Raw genomic sequence first — 16,743 nt, forward strand, 5'->3', positions numbered from 1 at the left:
AAAGTATAAATTAAATTACCTACTAGCTTATCAGAAATTAAAAGTATAAATTAAATTACCTACTAGCTTATCAGAAATTAAAACTATAAATATCAACTGTAGCTATGAAATTGAGAAACAAGCAGCTCCATATACTGTTAATGCATTTAAAAATAGATTAAAATTAAAAGCTAAAAACTTTTCCAGAGAGTATGTTGGCTATGTATTGGTATTTTAAAGTGGACTTAGCAATGTCACGTCTAAGCATGTACTCTACAGAAATTACCAGATAAGTGCACAAAAATACAAGTATAATACATGCAAGGATGGTCATTAGAGAATTGTGTGTAGTCTGGAAACACTGAAAACAATCTAAATGCCCTTCACTAAATGCGTTGTTTAAATAGACTACACAGCCATTAGAAAAAATGTGATAGACCTCTATGTATTGATATCAAAAGATGTCCATGATATATTATTAGGTAAAAAATTCAGGTTTCAAAACAATATGTATAGTATGATTCTATTTTTAAAGGTAAGCACACATATATACACACATGTATTTGGGTGCTGACATATGCACAGACAAAAAAAGACTGGAAGGGCATATCTTAAAGTACTAAGAATGATATTATTTCTGGAGGGTGGGATTATGAGGGAAATTTTCCTTCTGAAATTAAGATCCAGAAAAGTTAACTAATTGAACAGTGCCCCTAGTTTTTCTACTTTACCATATTAAATCTTGAAAATTAAGTAAAAACACTTTAAACAGAAAAGTATTACTTAAGGAATTATCGTAATCTAACCAGTGAAAGCAATTAATACAAATTAACTTACTCTTGGGAGCCAATTTCTGACCACAGCTAAATAAAATCTCTCCTTCAGAGATGGGTCTATCTAAAGTTTCTGTTTCAGTGACAGTAACACTCAAGGTGCTCTCCAGTGTTGATGAATCATAATTTGGCATCTGTGGTGGGGAAGGGGCCTTGTTGCCGGCAGGAAAAGGCATAAAGGGAACTGGCTCTGGAGGTGCAGGCTGAGCAGGGAAATCTAGAACACTGCTAGGTTCTTCATCCTTAGCCACAGACATTACACTAAAAAGATAAAGACATATTTTGAACTTATTAGGTCACTAAAGGCCTATATTAATTTTGATATAAAAAGCAGATTCAAAGATACTATGTCTTCTTTAGCAAAGTATTTGTAGAATCTGGACTAATTAACAAGATTTATTTTTCTAAAATTATTTTCATGCTTTAATCATAGGTCATCTTGAAAGCTCTTCTAGCCATAAAATAGGAGAAATTGTTTTCTATTTTATTAACAGTATGATAGATATCTTTATTTTAATCTGTTTTAAATCTTTTAAGAAAAACATAAAGGTATAACTATATTTGATAAAAATTTTTAAAAAGTTAAAATTTATGAAATTTCTTTCTTCCAAAATATAAAGTAGTTTGTGGTTTACAAAGCTTTGTTTATCATTTCTATGTTTTAAATGGGTCATGTAAATCAAACTTAAGTTGGAATGTACAGTTACTACTGAATTATGTTCTTATTTACATAGCTGTTGGGTGAAGAAGTTCTTCTTGAAGAGTAAGGTTAGGGTTCTCTTCTTCCAGTGGCAGGTCTCCATCACCCCATGGCTTGGGAAGCTCTGGGCTTGAGACTTTCAATTTATCAATGGAAATTTCTGACAAAGTTGGAGTAAGAGCTGCTGCTGGAGGTGGTGTAGCAGCAGGAGTAACTGCTGGAGTAGCAATAAGTGTGATAGCAGGCGTATCATTTCCTAAAGATTTTTTTTAAAAAGACATAAAAGGTTAAGGTCAGTAAACAACTCCATAGGAAGGCAAGATATGTTGTTTCAGATATCCCTTAACATTTTGACATATAAATAACAGTAATAATAATTAATAATATTAACAATGATGATGGTGGTGGCCATTAATGGGAAAGTTCCTAAATTAATTTAGTAAAGCATTAAAAAAAAAATCTTGAAAAGACATCACTTTTAACACCATCATATACTTAAAGTGGTCTAGAGCATCTATTAGATTATATACTCTATGCAATGGTAACGAATTCCTTGGATTCCTTGTAAGAAAAAATTATTTATTAAAACCTAATAAGCAATAAGTATGTATATATTAATTTGTAAAGCATCTTATAAAACAATCATGAAATTTTATTTAGTTGCTATTTTATTTTAGTTGCTAAAATTAAAACTGAGTTATAGAAATAAGGTTTCTACCTTTTTCAGCAAATATTTCTTTTGTAGGAAAAGCCACATCATGATCTGAATCACAGGGAGAAGAATCTGGAGTTTTTACCAGCACACGCTCCTTAGGAGGTGATGAAGGTGAGTGAGGAGGCGTAGGCTGTGGGGTAGCCACTGGGGTACACACTCTCGCCTAAAATAAATGAATACAACAAGATAAATTGTGCTTATAACCACCCAAGTAAAAGTAATTTGAAATAATAATGTAAGCTCATTTATAGACTACATAGAACTTAAATGAATGGGGATGGGGAATGAAGCCTTAAGCACCCTGGCTCTTGAGTATCTACCTTTTTAGTCTAAGATTGGCCTGCAGAAAGCCTCAGGCAATTGAAGTAATTCTGCCTTTGAAGTAGGCCCCAAAGAAATCTAAGGCACTCTCTTTTAAGATATAGAGGAAGATTACACAGATAAAACTGAAGATCAAATCCAACTATAAACTTGAAGGACAGGCCATGCAACAGAAAAGAAGCATCTTAACTGACTGACAAGATATCAAAAATCAGCCTTTAAAAAATTTTTTAAAAGATCAGCTTTTTAACACAAAAGAACAGAGCATGTAAAAAGCAGTGGAAGTTTAAGAGAAAGTGACAAGTGGGTAGAGATGAAGACAAAAGGGGGAAAAAAAAGAAAAAAAAAGACAAAAGGGAAATGGAAAATACTGGTAAAGGAGTACGTAAACAATTTAATATTAATTTGTTGAATAGGTAATCATTCAAATGGGTCAAAATTCAAAAGGTACCAAAGGATGATAGTGAAAATTAAGCCTCCTCTCCTACTTATGTCCTTTCTACCTAGATGCTTTCCTAAAAATTATCAAATAATCTTGACTTAACTCATTTCATATGCATACAATCTATGGAATAAATTTCCAAAAGTGAGACTGCTCTGTTAAAGGGTTAATTGCATTTTGAATTTGAATAGATTTTGCCAAATTTACTGCTATAGGATTTTACTATTTTACACAACCACCAGAAGGTATGAGAATGCCCGATTTGCCAAGGTTTGCCAAACAATGGTGTTATCAAACTTTAAAGAGTTTTGCTGATATGATCAGCAAATATGGAATTTCAGTAATTTTTTTTCTTATTACCAGTGAGGTTGACCATCTTTTTACATGTATATGGGCAATTTGTACTTTTTGTGTGTGAACTGTTTGGTCCTGTCCTTTGCCCATTTTTAAAATACATTATTTGTCTTCTTCTCATTCTAAAAAATCTTTATATATTAGGGTGATTAGTCGTTATTCTATATCATGAGTTGCAAATTAATATGCAGTTTAAAACCATGAAGCATAATAGAAATTCCACAGCATTGCTTAATAATTAGCATATTCTTAGCCTTCATTTTAAAATGAAAGAAATCCATTTTTTTTTTCTTCTTGACTACATAAACTTACAGCATAAAAGCGTTGTTTTCAAATATAACCCTACTGGCTCATCAACATGAAAAGACGTGCAGGTGTTAGACAGTGAAGTATTCCAGGTCTCCTAGGGACGAAAGTGCATGCCTTGCCTTGGTTCAATTGCCCCACCTGGGAAGAAGGACAAGGATGGGCCCCAGGCCCCCATCTTGGTCCTGCCCCACCTTAATCCTGTCCCAAGCAATTGCCATATCTGGGGGAGGAGAGAACACCCTACGAATCTGCCAATCAGAACTTAGCACGACAACTGCAAAAGAATACAGAGGACTCTCTAGCCCACAGGCCAAGCAGCATAGGTACAACAGAGTCTTGAAAGTGACCTAGAACAAATGGCTTTCATATAACTCCCAACTGTCCAATCAAAGTGGTTCCATGGTGACATCTGAGCCATAAGGGAGGTCCCAATCCGGGCACTATAAAACAAGACCCAGACCATAACCAAGCCCTTCCTTTTGCTCTCACTTTGCTGCTACAGTGGGTCCAGTCGTTATCTGTGGTATATACATCACATTCTGTAAACCTATATCTTGCCCTTTTTCTATAATCCTATCTTTTTCTCCTCAATAAACCTCATTTTCGTGCTTGCCTTACTTTGGTGCGTTTGGTCATTCTTTGGCTACGAGTGTGTTTCAGACTCTGAAACTCAACACAGCTGTTCTTCTAGTATAGGTAATGGATAATGATGATGATAAACTATTAGTCTAATCATTGAGTATTTAACAAGTTCCAGGCACTACATTAATCCTTTTCATACATCATTTCATTTAATCTGCCACAAAACCTTGTATGATGGCTAAGAAGACACAGTATCATAAAGATGTCAATGCTTTCTAAATGAAACCAATCAAAATTGCATTAATTCCTATAAAAATCACAACAAGACTTTTTTATGGAACTTAAAAACTAATTTTACTAGGCCAGGCGTGGTGGCTCATGCCTGTAATCCTAGCATTCTGGGAGGCTGAGGTGGAAGGACCATTTGAGCTCAGGAGTTTGAGACCAGCCTGAGCAAGAGCAAGACCCCGTCTCTACTAAAAATAGAAAGAAATTAGCCAGACAACTAAAAATATACAGAAAAAATTAGCCGGGCATGGTGGCACATGCCTGTAGTCCCAGCTACTCAGAAGGCTGAGGCAGAAGGATTGCTTGAGCCCAGGAGTTTGAGGTTGCTGTGAGCTAGGCTAACGCCACGGCACTCTAGCCCAGGCGACAGAGTGAGACTCTGTCTCAAAAAAATTAAAAACCACTAATTTTACTGATTGAGACAGGGTCTTACTCTGGCACCTAGCTATGATCATGCCAGTGCAGTGGCATGATCATAGCTCACTCCAGCCTCTAACTCCTGAGCTTAGGCCATACTCCTGCTTCAGCTTCCTGGGTAGCTGGGATTGCAGGTGTGCACAACCACATCTAGCTAATTTTTTTTTTCTTTTTTTGCCATAGAGACGGGCATCTTTCTGTGTTGCTAAGGCTGGTCTCGAATCCTGGCCTTAAGCAATCCTCCTGCTTCAGCCTCCCAAAGTGCTGGTATTATAGCCTGGAGCTACTGCACCCAGCTAAAAAGATGTTTTTAAGTTTAAACTGAAAATGTACATATAATAGCCATAAATATATATAAATACATATTTGAGAGAGAAAAAGGCCAAGAAAAGCTACAACAATTCTGAAGATAAAGAACAATAACTTAGGGAAGGGCCGGGGGAGGGAGGGTTTGCCCTGCTAGATATTCAGTAAGCAGAAGTTGGTAAAGCCATGATCATTTAAACTCTAAGTATTCTATCTCTATTATATAGATAAGATTAAAGTCACAGAGCTTGGGATTCAAATTCAGGACTTACTAACTCCAAAGTCCAGGCTCTGAACAATTACATAAACTGCCTATCTACACTGGTTTTTCCATGTTTTCTCTTTCAATCACTCTCATGAAAATGCAGTATGCGGGCAGAAAATAAATCAAATAATTGGCATAGAGAAAACAATTAACTCTAACCATATCTGTACTGCATATATTACCAGTGAGCTAATAAAGCACAGATAAAAACTATATCAAATGTTTGGCACACTAATCACACTATACAACACCAATCTCTATGAAAGTCAAATACAGTGTATAACTTTAAGTTTATACATGAAATCAATCAGTTTAAATGTTTCACTTATATAAAATGATGTCTCAGTAATCTATAGGATCAGAAGTGACTACAGAGTTCTAAACAGCTGGTAATACAGAGTAAATTTTGGCTTTGTAGAATTTCATATTGCTATAATAGATTAGAAATTCTATTTAACATAATAAGCCTGATTAAATAAGCAATAATAAGCCTTTCTGAAATATATTTTCTTTCAAAGGTCAAAAATAGCAGTTTACATAATAACTAAAAAGCAATATGTGATCCTTGGCTATATCCTGAATTTTAAAAAAAGCTACAAAGGATATTTTTGGAACAACTAGGGAAATTTAAATATGGTCTCTATAATTATATCAATGTTATTAATAAATTTGGGGGGTATGATAATGGTACTTTAGTTATACAAGAAAGCATCTGGTTCTTAGGAGATACTGCTGATGTTTTTGAGGTCAAGTGTCATGATGTCTGCACCTTTCAAATTTTTTTTTAAAGGATATATAGCATAGCAGATATAAAGACTGTCGGAAAAAAAAACGTGCCAACGCTGGGTGCGGTGGCTCCTCATGTTTGTAATCCTAGTACTTTGGGAGGCTGAGGCAAGAGGACCACTTGAAATTAGGAGTTCAAGATCAGCCTGGGCAACATCGTGAGACCAGGTTTCAACAAAAGATTAAAAAAAAAAATTAGCCAGGCGTGGTAGTACACACCTCTAGGCCCAGCTACTCAGGAGGCTGAGGCAGGAGGATTGCTTAAGTCTAGGAGTTTGAGGCTGCAGTGAACTATGACTATGCCACTGTCCTCCAGCCTAGATGACAGAGAGAGACCCTGTCTCAAAAAAAAAGAAAGAAAGAAAAATGTGCCAGTATGTTATCAATTGCTAAATATAGGTAAAGAGCATACAGATGTTCATTATTGTATCATACTTTCATCTATTCTATAGATTTAAAAGTTTTTGAAATAAAATGCTGGGGGAAAATGTTAATTTAACCATACCAACAAGGAATAAAATTCTACCACAAACTGTGATCTTATGACAGGAAGTTTAAAATTTATCTATTTTACTGTTCTTTAATAAACATCTCAAAAAATTCCCCAGAACTTAAGTCATGAAAGGAGAGTCACTCCTACCGGCAAGTATGTTTCATTTGCTGAAACATCCCCAGCAACACTTGTAGCAACAGGACCTTGCTTCTTTGCTTCTCTGTCACCCAGCATGACAGCAATGGTCTCAGCAAGAGCTTCATTCACAAAATGGCTAATCATGTCTGAATTCACAGGAACCCCAGCATCAACAAAAAGCTGGAAGACACCACTGCTTGTTCCTTCCACTAAAAAAAAAAAGAATTTCAGAATAAGTGGGCAAGAACATGCTTGCAATTTAAACCTTAATTCCTAAAATTCTAGAGATGCCAATATATTTGTATATGGGGGTGAAAAGAGGAATAAAAATGAAAATACAAACATATCTACTTATTATGAAAAGGACTACAATGATAATTTGTATAACAAACATTTTCTCTAAATGAATAAAAAGGGAGAGGAAAACATACAAATGAAAATTTACTTATATGGTCTCCTCTCTACCACTACAGAATTTAGTGATAAAAAGAATTTGCACCCATATTATTAATAAATGTCCTCATCTGAAAACAATCCACACTTCCAAGAGCAAGGCAACAGGAAACTCTGTGATAGATCTTGAACAAAACACAAAGATGCAGTAAATATGAAGGCAAACCTTCCTTCCTTGTAGTTTCAGATATAGCAGTTATTAAAATTACGAGTGAATCCTCTTCAAACCTCTACAGCAGTTTAGGTGCTTATCTGATGCCTTATTGGTATATTAATTTTCCGAATGAGTTGTACTTTTCACTCACATGAATGTACGTAAAATTAAGCAAAACTTCCTTAAGAGACTTTGCTCAACTTAAAGTGGTGAAATTTATAAAGCTCTGTGTGGAAAATACGTAAACAATGATCTGTACAACCTGATAAAGACATTGCCTTTCCAAAGAGCACTCCTAGAGAATTACAACTATGGCAGCAATATCCAGAATTCCCTAAAGAGTGGGTACAGGTATCTTGGGATTACTTGTTGAGGTAATCCCAAATAGTAGCAATTTACTCTGGAGTTACTATAACACAGACTATCACAATATCAAATTTATATTCAACAATATATATTGACACATCTCCTTTTCAGTTTCCATAATTCATTGTTTTGGCATTACCAAAAATCAGAAAATCTCTGTTATAAGGCCCCGAAAACCTACCCAAACACTGGCAAAAACAAAAGCAAAAGCACACGTGCTCTTACAGAGAACAGGATCTATATTAATACCCAATTTGGAAATTTTAAGATTTCATCTAGGAAGACATCAATTTTCTTGTAACTTTCTTGGTAGTTTTATTCCTTTCTTCAAAAAATAAAAAAAATGACATGATTAAAGAAAACCTGGGGTAGTAACAGTGAAAGGAGGCATGCAAGCTACACTAAATAGGAAGAATTAACCAAATGTATCAATAAACTATATGGAGCCCAGGGATGTAGGCTGTGGCTGAGTGGGGACTGAGAAAGAGCAGGGAAAAGAAAACAGAACAGTCAACTCCAAGACTTTGGAGATTGGGTGCATATCATTAACAGAAATAGAGAACAAAGGAAGAGTGGGTTTGGGTAGAAAAATGAGATACATTTTGGACATGCTAACTGTGGGATACCAGTGGACCATTAAGTAGAATATCCATCAACAGGCAGAACGGCAAGTTGTCAGCTTAGATGCATGGCTTAGACGTCATCAACTGACACAGGATAACCAATGGCCAGAGGAAACTAGAAAAACGGATAAGAGGGCAGAGCATAGAAACTAGGGAAATAATTTTATCCAAGAAGCAGAAAATAAAATGAGAAAATAAAAATCTGAAGAAGTTTAAAAAAAAGATAGGAAGAAGAACAACAGAATGAATCCCAAGATGCCAAAACCATTAGAACATTTTAAGAATTAGAAGTGGTCAACAGTGCCCATCCTAGAGCCATCTAGTAAAATATGGATTTGAAAAAGGGAAGCGTCTTTGACAACCAATTGCTGTGAGAAAGGAGTTTCTTGAAGCAGAGGGCAGAAAGCCAACCCATAAAGACTAAAATGAAAGTGGGAAATGAGAAATTAAAGCAGTAAATATAGACTCTGATGTCTTGGGTTTGGACACTGAAAGGATAGTCTATGAGGGAGAAAGAGTAGGTTATCCTGAGACTAGAAAGAAGGAATAAAAATAGAAGTATAATGAAATATAGAAATGTAAAAGAAAGAACAAAGTCGGAGAACTTATGCTATCCAATTTCAAGACTCTATTAAATTACAGTAATCAAGAACTGTGGTATTAGTGTAAAGATAGACTTACAGATCAATGGGACAGGATAAAACACCCAGAAACAGACCCACACATATGTACAGCCAATTGATTTTCAACAAAGGTATTAAGGTAATTCAATGGAGAAAGGATAATAATCTATTCAAGAAATAGTGCTAGAACAATTGAATATCCATATACCAAAAAAAAAAAAAATCTTGATCCTTACTTCACACCATAAAATTTAACTCAAAATATACCACAGACTTAAATGTATAATATAAACCCACACATTTTCTAGAAGAAAATATAAAAAAAAATCTTAATAATTTGGGGTTAGCAAGGATTTCTTAAATAGTATGCCAAAAAAACCCATAAACTACAAAAGGAAAATTGATAAATTAGACTTCTTCAAAATCAATCTTTTTGCTTCAAAAAATAATGTTGAGAAAATACAAAGGCAAGACACAGAGTAGGAAAACACATTTGCAAAACATATTCCAATAAAGGATCTGTATCCCTAATAGATAAGGAATTTAAATATGAAGACACAAACTGCAGTTTAACAATGGGCAAAAGATTTATTAATAAAAAGCTACTGTAAATAAGCAAGACACAGATGGTAATAAGATGCAGATGGTGAATAAGCACGTGAAAAGTCACACAATGTCATTAGTCATCATTTGTAATTATACTACACAGTTAGTAGCATAGAGATATGAAAATAAAAATCATGAGATATCCCTAAAGATGCTCAAAATGGCTAGAATTAAAATATTGACAACACGAAGTGTTGGGGAGGATGTGGTGCAACTGGAACTCTCACACACTGTGTGGAACTCTCCACACTGTGGAATGCAAAACAGTATACTCACTTGGCAAATATTCAGCAGTTTCTTATGAAGTTAAACACTTACTTATCCTGACCCAAGTGAAATTAAAGTATGTGTCCAAGACTAGTTTGCAAATATTCATAGTAATTTTATTCATAATAGTAAAAAACTAAAAGATTATATATGTCCATCAACTGGTAAATGGATTAACAAAGTAAAATATATCCATACGGTATAATACTACTGTATGTAATAGCAAGATTGTAAAAACATTATGCTAAATAAAAGAAGCCGGCCAACAAAAGACTAAATATTTTATATTAATAATTATACATACATCAAATTCTAGAAAAGGTAAAAATACAGTGATAGAAAGCAGATCAGTGGTGGTTAAGGGCCAGTGGGAATGGGTGGGGGTTAGGAATTGACTGCAAAGTGGCATAAGGGAACTTTTGGGGATGATGGAAATTTTTTTTATATCACAACAGAGTGGCTAATATACAGCTATGTGTATTTGTCAAAACTCGTCAAACTGTACACTTAGAATTGATGAATTTTATGACAAGTAAACTATACCTCAAAAAAGCTGATGGAGAAGGAGGGGGGGGACAAGAAAAGGAGGAAGAGGAGAAGGAAAAGAAGAAAAAAAATAGGGAAGAGAAGGGAGAAGAGAGAGAGGAGGAAAAGAAGAAGAAGAATGGCATGGGCTCCATAAAGAAAGAGGCTCATTTAGCTATTCAATGAATACTTAAACTCTTACTGATGTCAGTCAAGGGCTAGGCACTAAAGGAGAAATATCCTTAAACCTAAGTAATTTATAAATATCTCTAGTGAATGAGACAGATATGTAAACCAACCATAATATAATCTGATAATTACCATAAAAATATACATACAAAGTACTATGGGAATAGAAATTTGGGGTGGAGAGCAGTTTAATAATCTGAAAGCTGCAATATGAAATAAGAGGGTGAAAGAGAACTAACCATCACTACAGAGAAGTACTGGGAAGTGAAATTGGAAGAGCCTATCTTTTGTCACTAGAAGACTTACTTCACCTCTGGAATACATAAAGCCACAATGAACTAAAGGCTTTGTCTTTTAATAACAACACAAAAAAGACTCCATTTCACTCACCAATATCAGAATTCAGTGGTTCACTGGCCTCACTGACTGAAACACTGACATTAGGTATGGCTTGTTGCTGGACTGGGAAGAAGCCAGAGATAATTCTTGACATTATTTCTTGTTCTACCCTGGGGGTGGAGGGGGGAATAAAATTTAAGATTCCTAAATTTCATTGAAATGTATAAAATGTCAGACATACCACCCTTAAAAATAACCTTTACCCAGGGACACAAACATTTATAAGTGAAACCAGTTACTCTGAAAGTTAAATCTGGAAAGAAGAAAAAAAATAAAATATATCTCCTAATAAGATAAACCACAGGAAACAGACTCTTCTTGTGGCAGATAGTTCATGAAATCAAATTAAAATCTTTCAGATTAGTCTAAGGAAAAGCTTAATGGAACTCCTAAATTCAAAATAAGACTTGGGCCAATGCTTATCTGGCATATCATGTACCTAAAATGTTTATTTCCACTCTGAGAGCACACATATAAAACCATGTAACATCAGAACTAGAAAAGAAGTCCAGCTGCCCTCACTTCAGGAAATAAATATATATGTAGAGATATAGGGTAGTTTTTCTTTTGAAAAGTAAAGAAAAAATTTATTTACAAGGTTATTTTCAGGAAGATAAAGGGGAACAGAATAGGAGGCTTCTTCTGGTACATTTCTTTAGAGCAGCTAATAGACTTCTTAAAAATTATTATTAATATTATACAAATAATAGATGTCCATTGCAGAAAATTTAGAAAATATATAAAAGTTTTTAAAAAAAATTTCGGAGGCTGAGCTGGGAGGATCACTTGAGGCCAGGAGTTTGAGACCAGGCTTAGCAACACAGCAAGACCCCCATCTCTATGGGAAAAAAAAAAATTAGGCAGGTGTGTTGGTGCACACCTGTAGTTCCAGCTACTCAAAAGGTTGGGGGAGGAGGATCACAAGAGCTATGATGATGCCACTGCACTCTAGCTCAGGCAACAGAAAGAGACTCTGCCTCAAAAAAAAAAAAAACATTGATAAGGCTTACCCATGATTCAGGGATAAATACAGTTAATTTGGCACGTATATTTTTTCAAACTTTTATCCTATACACATTTATTTTTGACTAAGTTCTTATAAACTGGGTTACACTGTTAGTATCCTGCTTCATTTATATACCAGTATCTCATTAGTATCTTTCAACATTCTTCTAAACCTAATTTCAATAACTGTATTAATATTCAGTCATTTTGTTCATTCCATAATTTACTTAAGGTTGCTCACAAGTAAAAACAGAGATAATACTAGAGCTCATTTCATATCCATATGTAATAACAAATTATAATTGTTATTGTAATATGTAACAACAATAACACATTACAACTTATTGTTGTAAGTATTTAACAAACTTAGGATAGTGCCTTTGTTGTAATGCTAGAAATTATATGGCCTAATAGAATAACCATAATTATTTTCTTAGGATAAATTTCTGGAAATGAATCACTAGATTAAAGAGCATGTACATTTTACAGCTTCTGGTACTTAATAATATTCTCCTTGTCATAGCAGGCAGCCTAAGTAAAAATATTCAAGGACAGAAATAATATTTCCAACAATTAGTTAAGCCCTCAGCATTACATCAAACACTTATCAGTGACTACAGCAAAGGAAGTTTAATAAACAAAAGAAGACAAGGGAGATTTTCAACCAAATTTTAATACTTTCCATTTATATTTGCTACTATGATTCCGTTCATACCAACATCACTCTAAACTCACCACTGAATTAAGCTATTTTCCAATGTTTCTTTTCTCTCAATTACTTTATCCAGAATATCAGCAGTGGGCTCAAAAGTAGAAGCAACTGGTGGAAATGGAGGACCATTATATTTTGTAGAAACAACTTTAACACCTCTGTTAAACTCCATGATTGGTTCAGAGTCTGGAATTTCATCACATTTTTCTTCTTCCTGATAATAGTAAAAAACAAAACTATTATATTATGTATTTATTCATTTACTGAGTATCAACTATACACACAGAACTTAGCTAGGTGAATTAATCAACACTTCTAAATGAACCAACAGCATTTCTAATTAGGTAGTATAATATTAATTATAATAAACACATTAGTCATACATATCGCATAGAAGAAACCTTAATTACACAATCGGTTTGTCTTTTTAAAACTCAATATTCATTTTAGACAGTTATAAAACAAACTAAAAAACTTAATTATTCCTGCATCAAACATTATTAACACTTCCTTCTATAAATTTATGAGCTTAATTTATTGTCATAAAAAAATTGATGCTTCCCAATATGATGTTTGCTCTTGCAGAACCTATAATTACATTTAATGATGCAGTTAGGGCATCTTACACATTATTTGCATCATCACATCATGATCAAGAGAATTATTTCTGAAATTTGTAAATTTTTTATTATGAAAAATGTCATACCTATTTAAAAGTAAACAAAATAGTGCTCATATAGTATATTTATTATTGCATTTTCCTGTTCCCCAGCTTCAATAATTATCAGCTCATGGTCAGCCTTGTGTCATCTAGATTGCCCTCCCAATCCACTTTCCCCTTCATATATCATTTTGAAGAAAATCACAGATATTATATCATTTTATCTATAAATAATCCAATACATATCTCAAAAACAGTTTGGTCTCTTTAAATACTATTAAATCAAATATTATTATATAATACCATTGAAAAATGAAGTCTACAACATATAAGTGGGGCAGAGCTAGGGAAGGAACCCTTGTCTTTGAGCTCTAAATCCTTTGCTATGTCTGTATCTGTTTCTTTCACTTGTACACTGAATAAACAGTTAACAAATATTAATATCTTTGCTAGGCATTAAGAATATAAAAATAAATAAGGTTCCTGCCTTTAAAATACTCATGTGGTGCTCACATGAGAAGATAAGCTTGTGAGCAAATAACATTAATATATTGCATACTCTGCATAGTGTAAAATTGGATTTCATTTTGTGATTAATAAAATGGGTTTTAGCTCTGAAAGAGACAACAAATGTCTTCTTTAAAGTCTGTAAACATAAAATTCAAGTAGTTTCAACGTTCAATGATCTTTTCTCCCATCCTTTATATTTTACTTTCTCTTATTTCTTCTATTCTACTATTTCTATCATTTCCATAACTCCTCCTTCCATATGAAATCTTCCTTTGGATTTTACACTCCTCACAACTTTTTTCTCAATATAAATTAACTGGTGACCTTGCCACTAATCCACAAATCGAAAGAGATAAATGGAACAAAATGAAGAAAGGACAGATTGGAGGGAAGGAAGGCAAAGAAAACGGGAAGAAGAAAGTAGGAAGCAGGAAAGAAAAGATCTAGGTGGGAAACAGCAGACAATCATTAAATTTCATGGAGGCAGACAGGTGACATAGATGAAAGACAATACTGTACTATAGAAAGACAATACTGTACTATAATTTTCTAAAATAAAAGTATATTTGACTCAAAAGTAAAAGCAAGTTTCTCAAAACACTGTAACATAATATTGATAGTAAAGATAGTCAAGCACCCAGAAAAATACTGGTAGAAAAATAATTTCTCATGGTTTGTAAGCTTTGTTACCTGTATGACATCAATTACTTCATCAAAGTTAGTTCCTGGAAACTTCACCTCCTCTTCATGTATCTTCATAATTTCTGGAGTCTAGGAAAGCATTTTCAGAATATGTTCCGAAATACGTTGTGCTTAACATATTTTAAATTTATACATAATTTATCATATTCATACCTTACAGCATAAGCTTGTAATTATGTGGCCCTACTTTTCTATCTTAGTATCCTATTCAGAGTTGATTTGATTAGTAAATGAAATCCAAGCTAGTCCCCAAGCCATTAGGTTGCCATTTCAATAGCTATAAAAAATTAAATATCAATTTTTCTGGCAAGGACTCTATTAACAATGCACCTTAAGTCAATTGATCAATAGATTGATATGATTTCTCTCCTAGAGCTAAGACAAAGAAAGTCTGTCTACACACATAGAAAGTGTTCCAGCCTGAGCAACATAGCAAGACCCCGTCTCTACAAAAAATTTTTAAAAATTAGCCAGCCTTGGTGGCATGCGCCTGTGGTCCCAGTTACTTAGGAGGCTGAGGCAAGAGGATCGCTTGAGCCTAGGAGATGGAGGTTGCAGTGAGCTATGATGATGCCACTGCACTCTAGCCCAGGCAATAGAATGAGACCCTGTCTCCAAAAAAAAAAAAAAAGTGTTTATATATGTAGATACATATAAATGTGTATATATATGAACCCACAAAAAGACAGATACAGAATCAAATAATTTAGAAAAATAAACAAATTAGTCATTTTACAAAATTAACCTCTAGGTCTTACTATATAGTCACTATAAATCTAGCCACAGAAAACTACGATAGCTTCTTACTGACAGCAGAATGATAATCCAAAATGTATTACTTGTTCTAAGTTTCAATAAACTTCTGGTAAAACAAATTACCGATGAAAAAATTAAATTAGGCACAAATGCCATTTAGGGTCAGTTCTATTTTATTAGTTGTGATCATAAGAGATTGCTGGTGTTCTTGCTTTCTCTTTAAAACTGTATCCTCCAATGACCAAAATTTGCTTACAATAGATGAAACTTGGGATAAGTCACAGTGCTAATTTGCTGTTCAGTAAAGCTATAACTTCATTATTCAGAAGCAAATAAATACTAGGAAGAAATATATATTTTTGCATCATGTCAACAGCATGACAAAGTAACATGTCAAAATATGAACTCCAGGCGTCAACATAGAATTTGCATTCAGGAAATCTATCATTCCCATGTAAATCAAAGATTTTTCACCAAAGAGATAGAAATTCTTTCTTCAAATATGAAAGTAGCACAACTTAAGTCACCAAAAAGTTACACTAAGAATTATCACTTTCTGAAAATTTATAAATGCAAGGATCTGAAACAAACTTTTTTTTCAAGTTCATAAACAATTTGAGATTCACTTTGAATCTTTTCCTCAAAATCTAAATTATTACTATAGATTATGATTATGATAGAAAACTTTGAATGGAATAACATTAGTTAAAATCTACAGTCACACATTACTCAAAACAATATGATAAAATTCTGAAATATACCTGTATCCAGGTTTGCAGAGGAGGAAGAGATGCTGCTTTGGGACTAGGCAGAGGTGGGTCGACATCAGCACTTGCATTTGAAATGCTGTCAATATCTACACTGGGCAATACCTGAAACAACACAACATCCAGCTTTCTGTTTTTCACTTTGACTCAAATATTTATGTGTGTATGTATATATTTATATAAATATATAAAACAAAATATGCATGTCTTTTAAGTTTTTACTGTGAAGTCACTGGATAACAAAGTTTTTAAATTACGAAAGCAAATTTTACAACATATGGAAAATAAAAGGGGAAACATACAAAATCCTATTATCTTTGCACTATTCCCTTTGTCTTTTACCATCCACTTATGTATGCATAGCTAAACTTTTTTTTTTTTGAGACAGAGTCTCGCTCTGTTGCCCAGGCTAGAGTGCCGTGGCGTCAGCCTAGCTCACAGCAACCTCAAACTCCTGGGCTCAAGCGATCCTCCTGCCTCAGCCTCCCGAGTAGCTG

General features: G+C 33.9%; 1 protein-coding gene across 1 annotated transcript in view; it reads right to left on the bottom strand.

The window, feature by feature from the left end:
- The window catches only part of KIAA0586 (KIAA0586 ortholog), a 159,967-nt gene that overhangs the window by 68,614 nt on the left and 74,610 nt on the right, over positions 1 to 16,743 (bottom strand). The window contains exons 15-22 of the mRNA XM_012663732.1: positions 16,241 to 16,351; positions 14,712 to 14,792; positions 12,874 to 13,064; positions 11,125 to 11,243; positions 6,938 to 7,137; positions 2,231 to 2,390; positions 1,543 to 1,768; positions 817 to 1,073 (exon numbers count right to left, since the gene is read on the bottom strand). Of these exons, the coding sequence (XP_012519186.1) occupies positions 817 to 1,073; positions 1,543 to 1,768; positions 2,231 to 2,390; positions 6,938 to 7,137; positions 11,125 to 11,243; positions 12,874 to 13,064; positions 14,712 to 14,792; positions 16,241 to 16,351 (1,345 nt within the window). The remainder of the gene's footprint in view (positions 1 to 816; positions 1,074 to 1,542; positions 1,769 to 2,230; positions 2,391 to 6,937; positions 7,138 to 11,124; positions 11,244 to 12,873; positions 13,065 to 14,711; positions 14,793 to 16,240; positions 16,352 to 16,743) is intronic.

Source organism: Propithecus coquereli, unplaced genomic scaffold (genome assembly GCF_000956105.1).
Source record: "Propithecus coquereli isolate 6110/MARCELLA unplaced genomic scaffold, Pcoq_1.0 Scaffold83, whole genome shotgun sequence".
In the NCBI taxonomy this organism is placed as follows: Eukaryota; Metazoa; Chordata; class Mammalia; order Primates; family Indriidae; genus Propithecus; species Propithecus coquereli.